The sequence below is a fragment of the Neopelma chrysocephalum genome, unplaced genomic scaffold (assembly GCF_003984885.1).
Source record: "Neopelma chrysocephalum unplaced genomic scaffold, ASM398488v2 Primary Assembly neopelma1_59, whole genome shotgun sequence".
Taxonomy (NCBI): domain Eukaryota; kingdom Metazoa; phylum Chordata; class Aves; order Passeriformes; family Pipridae; genus Neopelma; species Neopelma chrysocephalum.
Genome location: NW_020897714.1, coordinates 21,670,368 through 21,692,976, shown reverse-complemented (window position 1 = coordinate 21,692,976; position 22,609 = coordinate 21,670,368). Strand labels below are relative to the sequence as shown.

Sequence of the window (22,609 nt, the reverse complement as noted above, 5' to 3'; positions counted from 1 at the left end):
AGCCCTCTCTTCAGTTTAAAAATGAGTCCCCGAGGAGCCTAAATTAAAGATGCCCATACAAAAGTGCAGGGCCTGACCTCTCACAGCTGCACCGGGGCTAATAGTGATTCATTGTGCTGCTCCGTGTTACAGTCCAAGGGCAGAACAAGGGGGCAGGGGAGGGCTACGGAGGCATTTCAGGCTCCTGGTTAGCTCATTCATAGACATCTGGTGTCCCGCCTCCTCCTCACGCTTCGGTGCATCCCACCCCTATTGTAAAGAAAATCCACTTCTTTAGAGATCTGAGCTGCTTGGGCTGGACAAAGACCAAAATTAAATCCGCAGCTGCCCAGGAAGAGGCTTTCTCTGTCAGGGGTTATTATCGAGGATATCTGATGAGAGAGCGGAGCGGGGAACTCCCCTCACCTCTGTCAGTTCCAGTTACAGGTTTGGATGGATGCGTGCGCACATATTTGTCTTCCTTCACATAAATAACACGGGCCACTCTGCAGCTGATGTGGACTGTTGTGCCTCCACTGACCCAGTTCAGCTCCAGAGCTTTATGAGAGGTATGTGACCCACTGCACTCACCACGTTTGGCTGGACCCCGTTAGCAGCCTGCAGGAAACACTCAGTGCCACAGGGCAGTGAGGCCAAAATACCCTCATGGCAGCTCCTTCACCCTCAATGAAGTTGCATCAAGGGTAAATTTGAATTGACAAAGGCCAGGTCCTATTCTCAGTTACCCTAGAGAGAACCTGGAACTGCACCACTAGTTCCCGAGGAGTCATTTTGGATCTACAGGGGCACAAGCATGAGCAGAATCTGGCACTAAGTTTAAAGGAGCAAAACAAAGAGAGGTTTATGCAAAAAGGAACAGCAGCAGGTGGCACATATAGGTTATATAGCCCCAGGTTTTGAAAGGAAAAGAAACATAAAGTTAATAGAAAACCTTTGTGGCTACTAAATATGTTTTATTCTTGAATCCCCTGTAGAACTGATCAGTCCCACAACTTACAAAAATAAATGCAACAGGTGTTAGTTTGAAGTCTTTTGTGCTTCATATTAAGGGCACTCATGGAAAGTTTATTGTCACTGAAACCTGGAGGAGAAAGCAGGATTACTGTGGAAAAAAATCTGCCCTGCTACACTAGAGCACATCTGAAGCCATTTGACCAGGGGAATTTTAATCTACATCTCAAAAGCTTTGCATATCTGATCACCATTCCTGCTATCTCTGTCTAAATAGCCTCATGCTGGCAACCTGACCTATTTAGTTGGTGGCTGCTCCTTCTGTTCTCTGTCTCATTTCTTCCAAGGCATTGCCTTGGAAGAAGATGAGTTGTTATCTGATTTTCTCTTGATTTCATTCTTTAATCTGATGTGTTTCCTGTGTTTTCTTGGGCACATCAACTAAATTGCAGCTCTTTAAGACAGCCAAAGACAAGTTGCTGCCTTGGGACTGACTAGCCTGGCTGCAGCATGGGGGTGTGAACATTATGCAAAGAGCAAGATAGGGAGCTGAGAGTGGGATTTCACAGCTGCTGTGGGGAACTGGATGACTGAATCCCATTAGGGTTGCAGCAAGGTTTGGCAACCTTGCTCTTCCTGGCCTCCTTTGAAGAAGGCTCAGCACAAAGCTGAAGTTTAAATTTTGCATGAAGCAAGAGGCACTGCTACTCCCACAGGAGTGAGTACTGCTCATTGCTATTGCAGTAGCTGAGCTGGAGGCTGTGGAAGGATCCCCAGGCACAACTCCCATTACGTTATATAAGGATATAAGGGACTATAAGGAAAAATAAGGAGAATTTCAAGCATTGTCAGAAGATATTATCAATGTTGAAAATCTGTCCAAATCTGTCCAGGCAAATCAGCTAGAAAGGTAACTGCAATATATCCCTGTACTTTGGAAGACTTGTACATGTTTATACTATATTTAAGAAATACTATAAATTATAAATTATACTGTATTTATAAAAGTGATCAGTGTTTGTCAGAGATCCACAGGCACTTTAGCAAATGCCGTGTGAATTACTCATATGATCTCTTCAGTCACCACAGAAAGCTTGGTCAGCAGAAGCTGGCTTCCCTATGCATCGCTAGGGCAGCAAATGGGAAATTCTGCCCCAGTTTGAGAATACTATGGGATTTGGGACAGCAGTAGGCAGTTAATCAACATGTTTAGCCCAAAGATGGGCACTTCCAGACCTGTTCTACACAACATCTTTAGTAATAAAAGTTCTTGACCAATTATGGAATTGTTTTACCTTTAAAGTACATTTACTTTGCCAGACCGATAAGTAAAAAACCTACTTTAAAATGGTTTAATTTTGACTTTGAAAAGAGGAAATTGAGTTGAACTGCCTTGAAATAGAGTGTTTTTACCAAATACTCCTATTGAAAGGAGTAGAAGAAAGCAGGGCAAGAACAGACGACCCCACAGATCCCTACTGAGGGTTAATATAAGGCAGAGCAATATTAAGATTCTCCACAAGACCAGGACTCATATTAAAGAAAACAGTTGTTTTAAATAAACTTACTGGTAGAACCTGCATTAGAGAACTGCCAAAACACCCAACCTTTTTTCTCAATAACTGCAAAGAAGACTCAAAAATACAGACAGAGGTTTCATTGTCAGAAATGTGCAAATAAGATAAAAATGTACAAGAAGAATTTCAGCTACACCTAAAATGTTGCTATTTTTGAAAGCAGCTTAATTGGTGGTCTTGAGCCTTTCAGTGCACTTAAGATCTTTCCCCGGAGGGAATTTTCTTTAACTGCAAGGACTCACTCTGCCACACTGTACTGGAGATAATATGAGAAAAGGATTTCTTCCAGTGGTAAAAGCATTTCAGCGAGCACACTGGTGAGGAATGTCTGGGATTTAAATACAGGGAAACCCAGAGCTGACAGCCTGGAACAGAGGGAGATGTAACAAGGCAACTAAAAAAAAAAAATTTAATTACAAACATGTGTAAAGCATAAGGCAAGAAAAAGAAAACAGGGAAATAATGGCAAGGATCCCGTGGCAAAGTGACCGGTGGTGAGCTGTCATGCCCAAAGCCACAGGATGAGGCCCGCAGCATTTATTGCTCACTGGAAGTAATTTTTCAAGTCAAGGAGCAATACTTTAGGAAGGGTAACTGAAGGGTAACTGAAACCCTCTTAAAACAAAAGTATCATTGAAGAGAGACTAATAAATCACCCAGTGACTAGATTTTTTCATTTGTAGTGAAGAACTCCTCTCTCAAACCAGGTCGCTGTGTCAAGCCCGTCCCTGTGGTATTAACAAAGCACTTCAGGATGTGTTTATCTCAACAAAGTACAAACTTCAGAGGGACCTAAGCACTTCAAACTGGGTGTCAGCACTTTGGCTAGGAGTTTTGACTTACTGCTGGGAGACTTAGCTGCTAGCCTGAGCCTCCAACCCCTCTTTGTCCATACAAACCCACAGTAAACTGCTGCTTCTGCTTTCTGGATGCAGACTGGAAGAGAGGGAAGGAAAGAAGCTCCTCTGGGTTCTTCTGCCCAAACGTGTAGTTAACCCCACTCCCAAGCATAGGCTTTTGCCCAAACGCTTTAGGTATAGAGGAAGTTTGGGCTCACACTCAAGATACAGTAGAGCTGCACCCTCCAAAACTCTCTTCCTTTTTGCAGGCAGCAGTAATGAAGTTGGCAGGATTCATGTGGTGATGTACATTTGCATGTTGCATTCTTGATTCCTTTTTGCAGGAATCAAGTGCAGATGTCTAGAGTCAGCCACCATCTCAAGACAAATTTACCTCTAGATTTTGTCCAGCAAATGTTGAAATCAGGGCTGCCTCTAAGTAATTCGGGCAAAAATGACAAACACTGAACTTCACTTGCTATAGTACCTCTTTTCGCAGTTCTCTTTTGCCAACACAAGAAAGCACACCTAGTCTTGAATGTGGATTGTGCACTGAAGACTGTAAGCACTTAGATTTATTTCAGTGCTCTTCAGGAGGAGGATAACTTTTTGTTATGGTGACGTGAGAGAAATCGAAAGGAACAGTAAACAGCACTCCAAAAACTCTTCTTAATAGATGTGTTTCTTTTTATAGTTCAAATACTTTCACAAAGAGGGATTCAGCTCTGTGCAACCATTTGAAACAGAAGCTCTGTTACTGAATTAATTTTATAGGTAAAGTAGTAAATTATACTAGTTCTAATGACTGTGAAATAGTAAACCTAAGGAAACTGAAGAGCTCTGTGAAGGCAAGAGAAAGCAAATCAGTATGTGAACAAAGGACAAAGTAGTAGGACTTAGATTAAGCCTTTACTCTGTTTGAGGTTTGAGGCAGACCTTCACATGTACAAGCGTTGCATCACTGAGCCACAATAAGTAGAGAGTCAGCATGAGTTCTGCAAGGGGCAGGTCCCTAAGATGTTATATGAGACACACAGTTCTCTGCCAAAGTATTTGCAGAGCATCCACTACAACAGCAAGATTACATGTGAGTAGAGATCCCCCAGACCAGACAAACAAATAATGAAACCCGTATGCAACCCCTTACCCTACCCTTGGTTGTTCCTGTAGACTTTGGTGAAAGTACACCACTTCTAGAGAATTCAAACGTGATTTCTGTCTTGCATTATGCAGCTGCCAGCACTTCTGGAGCACTTAGCTGCAATGCTTGAAGTCCTTGATCTTATTCCTTGACCTGAACCAAAAATTATTTTTAAGGGTTGTGTTTAACAAATAATACCACTATCTATTGCCAACTGCATTATAAGTATTCCCTGTCCATACTGAAAGAAGGGAGAGAAGAAATAGAAGATTCTTTGCCTTGGGAAGATTTATAAACCAATAAAGCTCCCAAAGCACTGGAAAATGTATCATGGGGCTGGAGACTGGAAAGCAGTACGAACCTATTCTAGTTGGTACTTGCAAATTTTGTTTTGTAACTGAATTCTTTACCTTCCCCTATCCCTGTCCCACACACAACCACTCCAATGACTAAGGAAATCAACAGAGAAGGATCAATGTCCATGGAGCTTGGATCTTATTGCATGAAAGATGCAATTCCACAAAAGACAGGGAGGGGAGGATGTAGAAACACCTAAAGTTAACATAAAAATGTAACTGGTGCTGTGGTTGCCACCAGCCACCTTGGACTGGTGGATCTCTCTACTGTGCCTTACTGCTTTTGCACACCTTGTCTTTCTCCCTCTTCTTTCTTGATCAGCACCTTTGGGCAGGGAGTTTCATGTCTTTGGGCAGGGAGTTTACAGTGGACAGAGGGAGCAGTGACACAAAGGACAACTGTAGCCTGCAGCCTTACTTCCTACAGCTCCACAGGTGAATTTTTCCCTGTGTTGTTACTGGATAACTCAAATGTGCATGTGTGATAATACACTCTGAATGGTGTACAATGTCTCATGGCCTGACTTAATCAAAAGAGGTTCCTCTGAACCCAAAGGAAGCCATGAGGAGTCATCCCACTGTTTCTACAGCTGCTGCAGCTTTAAAACCCCAATGACTTAGGGAGGAGGAGGTACAGGGCTGTTTCCAGTATTGTCCCCAACCTGCAGTCGCTGGGAGGCTGTGACATTCTTCTGGAATGCTGTAATGCAGTTTGATCACCGAACACACTCAGCTACAGAGGTACTTTTCATGGCTCTAAGAGGTTATTATCACCTCAGTTAATTATCTGTAAGGATTCAGACTCTGGCAAACCTTAATTATCCTTCCATCAATCTCATGCTCACAAAAGCTTAGTAGGTCTATTTTTAGCAGTACAAATATCTCCCTCCTGAAAGGAAAAGCTGCTCTTTTACTTGCATATCTTATTTTTAAATGTTAAACGCATTAGACAGAACCAAGAGGGGTTTTTTCTCTCTTAGAAACCATCCAAAAGTATGTGTAATCCTTAATGGATGTGCTAAAAACAATACCATCTTCAGACCTGAATGTATGATGTTAGAAATCTGGTATGGGGACGAGGCAAAAATGATCAGAATGGGGTGCTTGAAGTCCACATTTAATCCTACAAAATATGTAAGTGGGAGAGTGGTTTGGTGCCCAGAGCATTCCAGTGGACAGGTGCCTAAATAAGTCTTCTCATCCAGTGCCTGTTAGGATAGGGTTTGAACCTCTGGGCACTGGCATTATATGCTTGATGTAGGAATAACAACTTCATTCATTCATCGTCCCTTTTGTTTCTAGCTCTGAGGATTGTGATGGGATCTCTCAAGGCATCAGCTGAACATGTACCAGCATAGCTACTCTGCCTGAAACTCCAGGCGGCTGGAAACAACATTATCAAGGAGGCTGTCCCTCAGCGAGATGTTTACTCTGGAGCTTAAGAATGAGCATTGGACTGTCTCAGTTGTTAGTCTTTTGAACAGCAATAGCCAGTAAATGTGCCCTGAGGCCCAGCCTGCTTCCCTGACACCATAAACCACATTTGTTTAAACCATAAGCCATATAAGCCAGTACTATTGTCTCTGATAATGTTCTTATGCTGCTGGGTCCAGACCCTGAGAAGGGAACTTGAAAAATGAAAGGCTTGCTCAGTATGGGAAGATCCGTTAGCTAGTAGGTATTCTGGTAAGCAATTCTGATGCACCGATAGGAAAGGAGAGGACTTTTTGAGCTTGAGGTACTGGAAATCATTGCTGGGTATGTTACACATTTTTCTCTGTGCCTTTGGGTGAAGTGCTTTGGCCTTAATTTTGTACCAGGAAAGAAAAGAGGAGTGTAGCTACTGACTTCAGTGGGATGTGGATCATGACCCTTATCGCTCCGTAATTTTTAAGTTTCCCATCTGTGTGAAAATTTTCTTTTAAAACCTCAATGTTTCAATTTACAGACTTTGAGCACTCCACAGAGGTTGTCCAAGGGAAGCTTCCCAGGCTGCACAGATCGGAAGTATCCTGCTGCCCTTCCCAGGTCTCTGGCTCACAAGCACACCACCTTGCAGGTTTGATCTCACTCCCTTGCAAGAGCATTTTGAGTTTCCAGGGCAGGGAAGCACCCGTCAGTAAGGTTTTTTGGCCTAACTGACACCAAAGTGTGAACTATGCAAACACACTCTGGGAACTGCAATGTTTTGGTTTTATGCCACTAACAAGGATGTCAATTATCTATGTTTCGATCACGTGTCTTACAGTGCTCTCTCTAAACAAGTGGCTCTGCAGTGGCTCTCATCTCATCTGGTTTTGCTTGTGACTTCAAATTATTACTGTAAATCAGTTATAATGTAAGCATGATATTCTGTATCTCCATGCTATGTATATCCTGATGTGAAGTTTGGTGACAAGGGAGAAAGGAGGACAAAAGAAAACATTATCAAAACTTTGTTTGAAAGTAAGAGCAATAAAAAAACCCCTGAAAGTTTCAAGGTAACCCTGATTCTTTCTCCACTTGTTATGTTTTCCATCCTTTCTCATAACTCTAGGATTCCTTCCCAACCCCAACCTAAGCAATATTGACAGGAAGGGATTATCCACTGGAATTTGACATATTTATATCTAGAGAGTGCCAAAGGAAAGTCTTTCTGAGTGGAACAAAGCCGGCCTTATTTGAACTAGCTTCTTCCTCTAGAATTGTAGATGGACATCAGGGTGAGGCCCAGGAGTTTATTGTGTGATAAGTATTTCCTCAAAACTATTTTTTTCTAAATAGGATACGCAGTAAAAGGAGAAATTGCTTCTTTGGCTTTTATTCCTCTCACAGTAAAACTGGAATCACTTGAGAAAAGATTTGTCCCCTTGATGCTAAGCACAGCATCGAGATAGCATCATGTTGGAAAATATTTGGAGATGTATTATTTGCATATCCATGTCAGCCAAGGGAACACCTGCTCCATAAGCTCCAACATAAAAAAAAAAAAGCAGAGTTCAGGGGTCTCTTTGTCTGAGGTCTAGCAAGCTACAACTGTGATGCTGTATTAACTCTGAATAGCTCCAGGGTTTAGTATTTGCATTATAAATGCAGGAATTATCGAGCTCTGCTCACATAAAGAGATTTGCAAGTTCTTTCACTTTCTGAGTGCATGAGCAAGCACTGACTCCAGAGAAGTTACATTATATTGCAATAGATTGTATACTAGACACTCTGGAGAGGTTTTGATATGTGAGCAAGCAGAAAATACACTTCTTGCTTTGGTGTCCAAGGCAGAATTGCCCTTTGAGCATCCCAGGTCAGTGTTAGACCAAGTGGGTTCTTGGGCAAAGGAATTGCTTTGTTTGCTGTTTGACCATCTCATGCCTGGATTTACAAATAATTGTGCACAAAGTCCTGAGCATAAATATTCTGACTCTGATCTCTGGCATTGGTGCATTTCTGCTCATGGCTGGCAGATGGTGACAATGATTGAAATGCACGCAGAAAGGCCAGGGCAGCAGCAATGTGCAAGCACTCAGAAGACCAACAGGGATTATTATTATTATTATCTCACTGTGCTAAGTATCACATACAGCTGATATTAAACCCAAAACAGCTGCAGCTTCCCCTTACTTAAACATTTATAAACCAAGCAGGTGATGACACAATAAATGGGCCAGAGACCACTTAGCAAAATGGCAAAAAAGTGGCAGTTGCTTCTAGAATCAGCACAGCAGTGGATGAGAGATTTTTCGGGGGAGTGGGTAATAGAGTAATAGAGCAGGAGAGCATTAAACACGGCACACGGGCGGGTGCCGCGGAGGGACCCGGGGAGGGAAGTGGGGGGGCAGCTGGCGCCTGTCCTTTGCCAGCCGAAGGCGCCAGACCGGGCATCTTCCCGGCCCCTGCCCAGAGAAGGAATTCCAGAGGCTCGGACGGGCGGGAGCACAGCCCGCCCGCCGCCACCGGGGGGCGCCCGCCGCCCTCCCCCGAGCCGGGCCGCGCCCTCCGCCCTGTGCGGGGCTGGAGGTGGCTCGCCCTTCACTTCATCCCCCCTTTCCCTTCAATCCTCCCTCCACTTTTCCAAGGTCTAAATTGGCCCAATTGTTCAATCTCTTCTCTTGGAATATCTTACCTCCGATCATCTCCATTTTTCTCTTGGAGGGTCTCTCTAGCCCAACCACTCCTTTCCTGCAGTGCTTCAAACTGGACAGAGACTGCCCTTGGCAATGCCAAGCCGAGCAGATGTTTTTGGGCTGCTGTGGTATTTGTACATCTCAGACAGACTTTTCTCCCATGGTCATTAAACTTCTCTGCAGCTTTGTTTACAGTACTAACTATGTCAAATAAAATGATAAAAAGACTAAATCACTAATCCATGTTTTAATGAAACCTCTAACACACACATTTAGGCCACCAGACACCCTTCTTGGTTATTTCACTTGAGGCAGTGGTTGAAACCCCGCTGGAAGAAGTCCAGGCAGCAGCACAAGATTTATCTCCACCACATTTGAAAACAGCTATTCGGGCAAGCCCTTTCAAGAGCGATCAAGTCCACAGTGCCTCAGTGTAATGGTTCCTCCCTTCAGGACAGATGAAAATGAAGGCAGGCGTTAATGAACTGGCTCGATCAATACCTCATCAATCAGGTGGACAGTTTCAGTTGAAATTTGTTACTGAAACAGCACATTACTGATGAACTACTAATAATATAAAGGAACATTAGCAATGCAATGTCTTGCTTGAGACCTTCTCTACTGCTTTATTACAAAGTGTAAGAACAACAGGAAAGAGCAGCACTAGGACTGCATGTGCTCTGTGAGCATTTAGGAGGGAATTAGAAAATGTTTGTATTGGATGAAAATGTCAAGCCAGACATAAAAGCTGAACTTCCAGCCTGCCAAGGGATCCTTGTCTCTGTGCCTGTCTCCAGACATGTCATTATTTATGGAGAATTATTATTCTTAGTGAAATAAGTAATTTCAATAGCTTGCCATAAAAATTAAGTTACTAGAAGTGTAAATGTTAATTTTTCAATCTTTGAGATCAAATACAGCCCAGCTGCACTGCTGGCTTTACAGCCCAAGTTCCATTGTCATGCAGCTACTACCCTTTAAAGTCACTTTGTGCCCTTCACCAGCTTGTTGTCAACATATTGTATCAAACACCTTTAGATGCAAGGGTGTAGGTGCTCATCACCTGCCTTGTTGAGCATATGTATTTTAATAACAATTAGCAATTTCTGTGACTTCGGCCTCAAGAATTACCAGGATATGATGATGTCCATACTCCTGAAAGCACCCTTTCCCAAACTTTTGAAAGGCAGACATTCATCATGAACCTGGTATCAGTTTATGGGCCTTACAATCCAGCATTCAAAGCTAAGCAAGAGGAGCAGCTTTGGAAAGATTGCACAGGTTCTTGCTGTACATTGTTTCTGTTCTACATGCTTTGGGCATGGAGAAAGTCTTACCAAGGCCTTGCTGTTGGTGTCTGACATGGCACTCATTCATTGCCTAGATCATGTATTTCACACCTCACAACCACCATCTTGGGCTTCCAAGCCCAGTAGTCAACATTGCCATGTTGATCTGATTCAAGTCCCGTTTTCAAGCCTAGGCTTGTAACCACAAGAGGTAAGAGCACCTCCACATTCCCCCACGGCAGCTAAGACCAAATACAGGGCTGCAGCACATCTGCTGCTTCCCCAAGCCCTTTCCTGTACCCCGCTGGAAGCATCCTGGGAAACACAAGAGTAAGTAAGCAGTGATCAAAAAAAAAGTGCAAAGAATATTCCAAATGTTTATTATGTATTAAAAATACTGCAAATAAGCCATACAGTTCATTTCACAGTAACCTAAACAACATTGTTCAAGAACTCGAGAAGTCAACAAAGAACAGTGCAGTTCCAACAGTGACAACGGTTACCTTAATGCCATGGGTCCCTCTTCCTTCTCTGTTCACAGTGGGAACAACACTAGATATGGTTCAGTATCTTATTTACTTAGGAGAACTCCTTTTCACCTGTGCTGTTCCCACAAGCACATTACTTCTGGGAGATGCCATTTCTAGGAATTCTTCATCTAACATAGTCAAGGATCTATCTAGTGCAGGCTGAGGTGGGCACGATGCCCATGACCTATTTCCAAGGTATCCATGTGCACACTCCTTTACCAATTCTTTGGAAAAGTTCAAAAGTAAACTCGAAATATTAGAAATCCTCTCCAAAAAGACAGAAACCCAAAAAACCTCCATGACAAAGGGGTTTTTAAAAGAGCATCTAGAGAATTATGACACGTTCTCCTCACTCTCAGCCATCTCCTAGAAGGATCTTTTGCTACCAATGCCCCAGCCTCATGACAAAAATGGTGACAAGAATCAGGTACCAAGTCCTGAATACGTAACAAGAGTTCAGGTCACTGTCAGCTGTGTGAAAACTTGGAAACGTATATGCCATAGAAGCAATTCTGCTGATTTCATGGTGATTTTCCTTCTTGTATGTTTTGGAGTGTATTATTATTGTTGTTAGCATGCTTGTTATATATGGAACACAATGGGTGGAATTTTGGTCCTTTTCTCTCCTCATTCAAATTTGTGATCATTTTTACAGAGAAATCCTGTATCAAAGACCAGATTAGGCCTTCCCAGGAAAGACACAGCTTCACCATGTAAACGGTCTAAAATTACGACAAAACTATTACTGTACCCTCTTGAAATTAATCCCATCCTTCAGATGTCCCTTCCAAGCACCGGTCTTCTGCACCAGCAGCTGAAGATGCTGGCAAAGAAGCCTGTTATCACAAAGAATCAACCTCTCCAGTCACATGGTGGAACCCATCTCTTAAGCCTTAGCCCCAGGCAATGCCACTTACCTCAAACTTGTGTTAGCTCCTTGGTACAGATTAAGGATTCACAGAAATCTAGTACAGCTCAGCTGACACCTGGTAAACTGGACACACGGCTGAGTCCCCAACACCAGAAACAGATGAGGTGCTTCAAACGTGCTCCACACTTAGGTTTACCACAGTAAACAGTTTAAGACAGGGTGTAGTTTTGCTCATTTGTTTCTGAAGCCAAAACATACCAGTAAAATCCTCAGTGTGTACAGCAGTGTGTACAGAGCAGCTGTAGCCCTCCTGTGTGGGATATCTGGTGTCATAGCGTGAAACACCTTCATGCCATTAAATATGTGCCCATGCTAACGAGGCTGTAAAGCCTTAGTTACACCATTACAGTTACAGCGGTACAACTTTATAGAGAAGACGAGCCCTTAGAAACTCAACCCCCAACTAACTCATGTTTTCTTAAAACAGAATTTAAGGAGCAAACAAACAAACAACAAAAACCCCCAAAACACTACACAGAAGAGATATAAAGGAAATAAGCAGAACTGTCTCTATTATTATTCTCATTCTCTTTGGAGGTATCAAATTGCTTTTAAAAAGAGTAAAAAATGGGGCATACAAAAGCTATTTTCCTTAATCCATTATGTGCCCAAGAAGCACTGCTGCCTAAACTTTTTCATGTATTTTTTCTACTTTCACAAACAATCTTTCCAGATCATTCCTCAGGTCATCTATTGAGCTTTTCACAGACTCTAAGTTGTTCTCATTACTTTCTATTTTCACTGAGTAGGCGACTAAACTATCCACTGCAGTTCTTATCATTTTCAAATCAGAATCAACCTGGCTAACAGAAGATCTCAGTTCATCTACAGAGCCTTCCACAGAAGAAAACTTTTCAAGGTAGCCTTGAGAATGTGCTTGACCTGCCTGAAGATTTCCTTGATCCAACAAAGTACTAATTTGCTTCTGGACATCCTGGAGAGCACCGGAGGATGGCAGGTCACTGATACTTTTCCTTAAGTTTTCCACGTCATTGTACAGCGAGGTCTGTGCTTCACCAAGACTTTTCAGAACATCTGTGACTGAAGTTACATCTGTATTTGAGAGACCCTGAAGGGTACTAATGCTTTGTTGTAGGGTACTGAGTTTATTCTCATATTCTGCCTCCTTAGAAAAGAAAGATTGCAACTTTTCACTGCTTTGAGCAACAACAGAAGTTAGAGACTCCAGGCTGTCTTCTATATGCCTCAAGCGAGACTCCAGTCCTTCGCTGTTCTTCCCAAAAGTTTCTAATGCTCTTCTGAAGAGTTCATTATCTTCCCATTTGTTGAGGTCAGCTTTAACTTGCAGTAAATCTTCATCAAGTCTTTTAATGTCACTAGGGAGCTGCATAATTGAATCCTCAGCTCTCAGAACTTTCTCTTGTAAAGCTTTTAATGAAAGGTGCTCAGTGTCCGCAGCCTCTTTGAACTTCTCATGTTCTTGTTTGAGGTTGACTAGCTCTTTCACTTCAGTATACACATCAGATTCCATGGAGTCTATTGTACTCTTCAAGGTCTCTATGTCCTTTTCTTTGATTTTCATGGATGCTTGCATCTCATCAAAAGCATCTTTTAGCACCTTAATTTCATGTTTATACACATCTGCCTGTTCTAGTGAACCAACCTTTGTTTTCATATTGTTGATTTCATCTTGGCTCCTTTGCTGGACTTCAGTGAATACAGCAATGTTATCATTTATAGACTTTGTTAGCTCTGTTAGTCTCTCTTCCACTGTGTTTTCCAGAGATGTGAAGTCTCGTTCCCTTGCATCCTTCACCATGTGGATGCCATCAGACAAGTCTTTCAAAATTTCATTTTGCAGCTTCTGAAGCACTTCACTGATCCGGTTTATTTCACTCTCCCCTTGTTTAACAGCCTTCTCGGTAACCTCCTGCTTCTGCTGCACAATCTTCATCATGGATTCAAATTCTCCAAATGTGGTTTGAAGAGAATGTACCTAAAACACAAATACATCTGGTTAATACCTGTAATTTCATCCTTTCCCTTTTTGTCCAAGATCCTTATAGCCCTTGTTACCAAATGAAATGATCAACTTGCAATCCTTCATGCTCTCTACCTGAAGTGACCCTATGGCATACAGGTACGGGAGGCATAACAAGTCCGGCTTCTAGAGCCTTACAGCTCTATTATAGATACATATATCTTCTGTTGAGGATCCCTGGTCTCACTGACCTGTCACAGATGATCCAGCATATCCACGTCAGTGAAAAAGGAATTCAAGTCTCCAAACTTTGCATACAGACCACAAGTCCATAAGGGAGGAAAGGGAGGGGGAAAAAAAAGCCAAAAGAACATCTGGCATCAGCTTCTGAATATAGAAAGGCTGGGATTACACTTTATCAGGCAATAATACCAAAGTCCAATTCCTGACCATGAAAAAGGAGTTTCACAGAAGACAAGAAAGAGAGATAGGAAAAATTAGGGGGAAAAGGGAGCTGGGATGGACTGAGGAATGGGAGCAGTAATCATGACATTTTTCTGCTCCTAGACACCAATGGCGACACAATAATCTTTCTTGCTAAGTATTTTTTAAGATAAAAAATTAGAAAGGCTTTAATGTTCTAAATACTTAGTACCTCATTATTCTCACTCCTGCATACACCCACATGCTCTCAGTGAACAGGGCTCATGCATGTACACAGGCAGAGAACAAAGGCGTAGCAGCTGCCAAGGGGCCTGCCTTGCATCTAGCTCAGGTTAATAGAAAGTTGCTACCACTGGATCAGGTAGGCTACTAAACTTCCCAATTACAAAAGCTATCTTTACAAGTGGTTTTAGTAGCAGGAAGAGGGAGAACGTCAAGGGGTGAGTGGCCACCACATTCATTCACTTTCACATTCAAAGGTAAGATCCAGGCCAGAGAAGAACACATTACTTAATTTTGAGGCCAAGCAGAGTATCAGTCTTAAGACTGATGGGTGTGTGGGTTGTACCTTTTTCAACTTTGTAAAGCAACGTAAGAACTCCCACTGGTTGCAACAGGAATCCATCACACAGAAAATACCTCGAGGCTTTGGCAGGATGGCAAGTGCTGAGTAATGCATGTTGCCTTGCCTCACACTACTCCCTATGTCTAAGGGGTATATTAATCAGTTGTGCCACATGCACTGCCATGTTTACTGATTAGATACACAGCTGGAGGGGTGGTTTTATTTTATAAATAGAAATAAGTATATTTTATATGGTCTTAGAAAGAAATATACAGAGCTGTCTTTTTTTTCTTTGCAACTGAAGGAAGCTCCAGCAGTTCCCAGTCTGACTCTGAACCTAGAAATTATTTTCAAAAAGCCTAACAGACTTCCTAACTAGAAATTAAGTTATTTTTATGTATTTTTGCAAATCCCTGGCCAAATCCTCTAGTTTTCATGGAAGTCTACACTGTGTAAGGACTGTAGACTTTGCCATGAGATTTGCCCTTGCTTCAACAGATCACTCCAGTTTGAGGAATATCCATAAAGGTGACTTCTTTTTTCCGCACTCTTCTGTAAAAAGGCTTCTAACGATTTTACATTCCCCACACTGGTATTCTCTAGTGCTCCCACACCAAACTAGAAATGAGCTAAGGGGAAGGGGTGGAGAAAGTAGTACTACTATACACATTGCAGCTGGCACCAGTCATTAGACTGATTTACCAACCTCATTTTCATTACATCTTAGCTGTCACTCATTCTGATTCTTTCCACAAAGAGGTTTTTCTGTATGGACTTCTAAATGGACTTCAGAAATCTTACAGGAGGACACAGGAAAATTCTCCCCCTCTTACGACAGAATTTATTTTCTTTGATGCACTCCAACTAAATCACCAAATTTGTATTTGCAAGTAACTATCTTCAATTGTCAGTCTAAGAAAAGGCACCAGAAATAGCCAGAACGCTCCACAGGGCCAGGTCCCTGCTGAAATATGACTGACAGAGACAGAGCCCATCACTCCACAGTGAAAGTACTTTTATACCTGCTCCTCCACTGCCTTCAGGCAATGCTCATGGTGTAAAAGTTGAAGCTATTCTCCTACACTTCCAGCTGGACCAGCCATTTGGAGATCAGTGAGCTCTGATATAATTAAATTGGTCTTCAAATTAGACCAGCTTCTAATCTGACCTGTCCTAACCAAGAGCCACCAGGCCCAAAGCAAACCCCTTGCACAAGAGGGGTAAAACTCACAACTCCAAAGCAGTAGTTCATATTCACTACGCAGTGGTTTGTGTGTGAACCTGCATGTGAGTTTGCCTTTTTGCCATACCTGGCTGGTAAGGTTTGACACCATAGCCCTTGAAATATTTAACATTGCAAATAGGACATAAAAATGTACCTACAGCTAATGACTGTGTCTTCTCTAACTGGTCATACAGTCTTGTGTTTAAACACCAAACGATCTTGGCCTCTCTGAGAATGGTGCTATGTTAAAGACTAAACTTCCACATCATTTCCTTTCTCCTCGATGTGTAAAGCAGATGAGTTTACATAATGCTTACTCCTGACAGGAGCTCCCTGCAGTCAAAGACTGAAGGGCAAAGCCACACAGCAGCCTGCACTGACCACATTCTGCAAGTACAACACAGGATTCCACACCTTTGTAAGCAATGAAATACAGCCTGGTTTCCTCTCCTTCAAGTACATTCTTCTGTAAAGACAACACCAAACCATAGCAAGCAGAGCTTTCAAGGTTACATCGAAACTCTGTGTGACCTCTTTCGCCCACCTTTAATTCTTGCACTACTGTATGTCTAACATCAGCCATCTGCTGTACACAGGCAAGTAAGTTTCAGTCCTCTTTGAAACCAACTATTTATAAACTTCCCAGAATATAGGAAGTTTATAAATATACCTATATTTATAGTATATACTCTCCTAGAATATGTAACACGTACCTATGATTTTCTGCAATGACATGGAGATGGAAGGCAGCAAATTGTACCCATTCCTTTGTTTGGAAGGGCTTACATATTGCACATACATCTGGGTTCTATACTCACATATTGTAGTTTTACATCTTGTAATCGCAATTTCTTCCTTCCTACTAACAGTCTATAAAAATGCCTTAAAAACTAGTAAAAAGCAACCTTTGCTAGTTCCAATCATGGCCCTGTCAACAGTGAGTAAAACCCCCCGGATTTAAAATTAGCTTCAGAAACAGCACTATAGCCCTGAATTTTACAACCCCTTTCCCCCCTTAACGCAAGTTTTCCTCTTCCTTCTTGTTGTATGGGAGAGGAAACACCAAGACTGATCCTACAGTCTCCACGTGGGCAGGCTGCTGTGCTTGTGGAAGCACTACCGAACAGGATCTCTGCCAGTGCCTGCCCCCTCTCCCTGTCCCCCCATCACCAGCCCAGGCCCAGGCTAGCAGGGAACACAGGGAATCTGCATGGTTTGCCGTGCAGAGAGCAGTCAAGCTGAGACAAGAATTTCCTTTTCTTTGATCTGACTCAGTCATAACTTTACATACTGCCTTCCAACCAATTTAACTACTCCCTAGACAGGAGCTTGGTTGCATGTTGATGATATGCATTCATAGATGCCATTTTTAAAGGCTTTAGGCACCCTAAGATGTACTCAGATGGACAGTGCTGTTTGTGAAGCTCCAGCTGAGAAGCTAGTCAGGGCCCGAGTGAAAAAAATGAGAAGGGAAATGAGCATTTATTTCACTTCACTTGAGCCACACCCTGTGCCAACAACTTCACAGATCTTCCAGAGTCCTGGACTGCCTTGGACACTGCGTCTCACTCCCTTGGCCGGAGACAGCAGCAGGAACGTGGGAGGCAGGGTACAGCAGAAGCAGCGTTTCTGGCAAAGCCTCTGCTGTTCGGTGAAGCTGACATGGGTTTTGTTTTCTAGAGAGCATGGAGACATCGAGACAGGACCCTGCCACGTCTGACGGCGCTGCCACATCGGCACATACACCTGCCCGCTCGATGCGGCAGCTGAGTTAAATAATTTTCGGGCCTCGGAGATACAGAATTACGGGCCGCAGGCTCTCTCGGAACGGCAGGTCTGCACCGCTGCCAACACGTAAGCGTGCGGGCTGCATTCCATAAAATGGCTTCAGGCCCAGGCCCTGGAAAAGCGAGCTGGGGGCTGCGGCCACCGCCGCGGGGTCCCGTCCCGCCCCGTCCCGCCCAGCTCCGCCGTCTGGCAGGGATTCCTTGCTGCACTGAGGCCACGTTTGCAAGCACAGGGGAAACCGCGGCCCTGACTCCATCTACCACTCTGATGCCATGAGAGCATCTTTGAGGGAGCACAGAAGGCGAGAGGAGGGCGGGGGAGAGGGGGGGGAGCGGGACAGATTTGCTTTCCCGCAAGCCGGGCCATCCGACAGAGGCACGGCTCCTTTCAAGGGGCGAACCCCACGTCCTGCCCCCCGCCCCGCCGAGCAGCACTGTGCGCCCAGACGGTGCCCGGCTTCCCTCCCGCCCGCCCCCGGCGGTGCCCGGCGCCGCGCTACCTTCTGCACCACGGCGTCCAGAGTGCCGGCCAGCTCCTGCCGCTGCCGGACCGAGGCCTCCATCTCCCGGGCGCTCCGCCCGACCTCCTCCCGCAGCTGCTGCACGTACCAGCCGGCGGGCAGAGCGGCTCCCAGCACCACCGCGGCGCCCAGCAGCAGCGCCCAGCCGCGGCGGGGGCCGGCGCCGGAGCGGCCCCCCCCCGCCGGCCCTGCCGCCCCGGCCGTGCCCCGCCGCCGCCGGCTTCTTCGCCGCCGGCTCCTCGGCGCCGCCGGGCTGCGCGCCCTTCTCGTTGGCGGCGGCGGCGGGCGGGCTGCCCCCCTTCGCGCCCCGGTGCTTGGCGGCCGACATGGCGGGACGCCGCCGCCGTCGTGCGGAGAGCGGGAGCAGCGGGAGCGGGCGAGGGAGGGAGGGAGGATGGAGAGAAGGCGGGGGCGCCGGCCCGGGCAGCGCCGCACTCCCCGCCCCGCCCCGGCCCCCGCCCCGGGGAGCCGCCACGCACACGGGGATGGGCTGCGGGCCGGGCCGGGGGGCGGACGTGGCGCACGCGGGGCCCGGGGGAGGCAGCGGGATGGGGGAGCGGCGGGTGGGACGGAGGGGCAGCCCCCGCCCCTCCCCGCAGTGACAGAGCCTCTGTCGGCCGCGACACCCGGCGCGGGGCTCTGGGAGCGGGGTGTGCCAAGGCCTCCACTCTCGCAGCCTCTGGCCCCCAGGTGTCCCCCAGCCCAGCCCAGCCTGGTCCCGCTGCTAGTTTTTAGCCCTGCCTGTAGTGTTGGTGGCAGAGCGCGGCTTGTGTACAACTTGTGTACTGTTGGGTTATGATTTGGGCTGGAATAACTGCAGCAGCTCCGGAGTGACTTGACAGCAAGGCGTAGAGAAAAAGTTCTTTTCTCCATCCGCAACCCTTCCATCCCCCAGCCCCCTTCTAGTGGCTGTAGAGCAGAGACTTGGCATCGGGCTGGTCCCTGGGGCTCCCAGCAGCTGCCCTGGCTGGCAGGAGCGCTCCTGGCCCGACACCAGCGCCCATCGCTCACGGACGGCTTTGTCCGAAAGCGAGAAGAAGCTCAGCACCGCTAGTGCCCGCGGAGCCGTTCCGCTCCGAGCGTGCTCCTTTTCCTCCCCACGCCTACAGGAGCCCGCTGCCTTCATCGTCCCGGCACAGGACAGGATAGGGAAGGCTGAGCAGGCCTTCTCCCTGAGCCGCTGGCTCCAGCTGGAGCCGCCCCGTGTGCGCAGCACGGGGCCCCGCTTGTCTTCTTCATGCTTTCCGTTTTTCTCCTGCGAATAAAGAGGCAGAAGGAGGTGAAAGCTGAGTGATTTGGACATGCCGGCAAGAAAAGGAGAGTAGGGAAGGAGAGAGCAGGGCAGAGCAGAGGGATAAGGTGTTGGTGCAGGAAACAGTTGATTGTGCGTTATATTAATCAGCTGTCAGTTCGAGGGGGATGCATCTCATCGTGTTGCTGAGGATACTTATGCAAGGGAACTAGGTGGGCTTGAACCCGCAATTTTAGGGCATAGGTAACAGAGGGTTGGATATGGGTATTCTACGTGGTGAAAAGGGGAGGAGAACGTGCACTACGCCTCTCTTCAGGTGAAATGGAGATATCATATGGGAGTTACTTTAAAACGTCTTTTGAAAATCCCACGGATTTTCCAGCATCACAAAGAGCTGCTTAAACCCTTTTGAGAAACTGAGTAGTTGTGTCTTAAATTATCATAGACTTGCTTGATTGTGGAAACTTGAAAAATACAACGTTGGTAAGTCCCCTTCTGCTGTCTGTCTACTGCTTTGGACCAGACTATAAGACAGGTGTTAGCACAGAAAAACTTAACTGTTTCAAAAATACATCTTGAATTCAGCAGTGTTGTCCTTTAGCCCAAACTGGCTAATGTAGTGACTATTGTCTAATAGGCATCAAACTGCTCTGCCAGATCACTGATGAGTTTTGGGGTGTTTTGGGTCTAGACCCTTAATCACTGATGGTTTACAGGGAAAGACTTTTTTGTGACCTTTTATGTAAAGTTGTCCACACATGCACAGTGCAGGGCCAAGGCGTGTCACTTCATCTGATTATTGTAACCGGGTTACAATTCTGTAAGTGAGTCTTAATTTTTACAAGAAAGGAGTGGGACATATTTTCTCTTAACCTTAATAGATAAATTGCAGGCAACAGCAATACAGATTTTCTAATATACTAGCTGATGGAGTAGATTGCACTTGTATTTGCTTGGCCTCCTTCAGTTCTTTAGTCCCTGTGCTGATGTCTCATTCACTGTTCTCTCTGAAACAGGAAGCCAGATTTATCCTCCTGTTCAGAAACTCTGTTTCATAAAGTGCCTGAAAATTCAAAGGAAGATGCATATTGGAAATTGCTATTTTAGAGTTAATAGAAGATGACTTGCAATTATGTGGAGTCTGCATGTTGCTGGAAGCTTCTGTGAAGCACACGAATCCAGGATTCTGGACCTAAGACAGTGCTGTAACAGCATCCAATGTAACAGAGTTTGTACTGGAGAATCCTAAAATTCTAAATCCTAAAAGCCTAAAAACATGCTAAAAATCTTCTCCACTGATTAGTCCCCACACTTCCCTGTGTTTCAAGCAGAAAATAGAGAAGAATAGAATAGAATATTTTGGGTTGGAAGGGACATACAACAATCATATAGTTGAACTGCCTGACCAAGGAGACTACTCAGTATCTAGCATCTCCTTCCTCCTATCCGATAGTCATGCTGAGTAGTAAGGGTGTCAGGATGGACTCTCAAGGACTTTTGAAAACTGGCTTTCAGAGCATTACAGGACAATCATTCAACAAAGTATGCTGATCCCATATCGTCCATTTCTTTCATGATTATTAAGACCAGAGAGGCTTCTACAGCAGACTTCTATTACTGCCTCTGCCTCGAATTCTCTCAGGGGTTTCACGAATAGGATCATGCAAATCAATTTAGACCTGGGCTAAAAACAAACAACTCCTAGACAAACAGTAGTAATGGTGGTAGTTTCAAAAGGATTTGTTGTTTTTTTTAAGAACAATGCAACAAAAAGTTTTTGGCAGTTGGTTTCTCCCTCAGACATGTTATCCTCTTCTGTATTTTAATCTTTCCATCTAAAGCTAGCTTTTAAAAAGTCTGTATTCATGTTTGTATCTGTTAATATTTGCCCATATTAAAGATTTGCTTTTGTGTGAGACAAAAGCAAATTCTGTTCAAGACACAGAGTCAATGAATAAAAATAATGCTTTAAGGCTCTACTGGGCTTCTGGGCAAAGATCTTAGAAATGTAGCCTCAGTGTCTCTAAGTCATAAAAATCTCAGTAGCAACAAGCTCTTTCCAATCCTACACCTAGGCTGCTGAATTGCTAGTGCAAATTCAATTAATTTCCTTCTCATGCTTTTAACACTGAAATGTTTGGCCAAGAGGCATTCCACAAGTGGAAGTTCATTACATTAATATGTAAGCTGTAACTCCTCACAAGATAAAAACTTGAGGCACTAATGTATCTGTTTCTCTATTTGATTACAGCAAGAAATTAAATCAAGTTTTGTCTTGGAAGACCTTTTCTTGCTCTTTCCTTTAATTACAGTACATTCTTTATATAGAGAAATTACATATAGATATATATATAAAACTGTAGGCTGAGTATTATTTAGAAACAGGGAATCTTAAAGCTAGCAGGATGACAGCCCCTGATGGCAGCCCGGCCATGGAAATACAGTTCCATTCAATACTTCTGCCAAGGCCTACGGTGAACTGAACTGTTTGGTCTGTACACGGTGTTCTAATCAGTAACTACTAGAATGGGTTATAAGAGGAGAATTTATAGAGAATTGTCTCAGGTATTTTGTCAGCACAATTCTGTCAAATGCACAGACCTGAGACCAAAAGTCAGTAGCTGTCGAGGATGTTGGAGTGATTGCAGGTTATGGCCACTACAACAGAACTGGGTTAACTGATTGCCCTGACCCTTACAAGTAACAGAGAGCTTGCATGGAGTCAGGAGTTGTCTTAAATACATCCCAGAGGTGGCTGGAGCTGATAAGAGGGGGCTTGCACTAAAAGAGATGAGGACCCCTCAGAATACTCTTGTCTTGCTCAATAGCATGAGAGCAGAAATCTTCAGCAGCAAACAAAGCAGCCTGGGAGGGCTACAATAGCAGAGTTTCCACAGTAAAGATCTAGCCACAGCCTTAGTTGTTTCATACTTTATGAGAAGGGGGATATTGGATTTCTATTTAGAAAGGGCCTAGAAAGGCCAGGATTGGTAGCAGTACCCTAAGACCCAGGATTTTAGCTCTGAAGCCGTTTATTTCAGAGTTTACTATAAGAACTGAGCCATATGGACTGCATCAGAGACAATAATCAAGAGGATGACCAATGTGAAGTATCAAGGGATGTAAATCTCTTTCAGGTAGTAAGGCAGCATAAGTAAC

The 22,609-nt window shown here is 44.6% G+C and overlaps 1 protein-coding gene across 1 annotated transcript; it reads right to left on the bottom strand.

Moving 5' to 3' along the window:
* Positions 1–10,610: 10,610 nt before the first annotated feature.
* Positions 10,611–18,616, bottom strand: CKAP4 (cytoskeleton associated protein 4). The gene is given in 3 exon segments (XM_027680424.1): positions 10,611–13,671; positions 18,178–18,378; positions 18,380–18,616. Coding segments are annotated over 3 exon segments (1,680 nt in total). The 5' UTR covers positions 18,527–18,616; the 3' UTR covers positions 10,611–12,339.
* Positions 18,617–22,609: the final 3,993 nt, after the last annotated feature.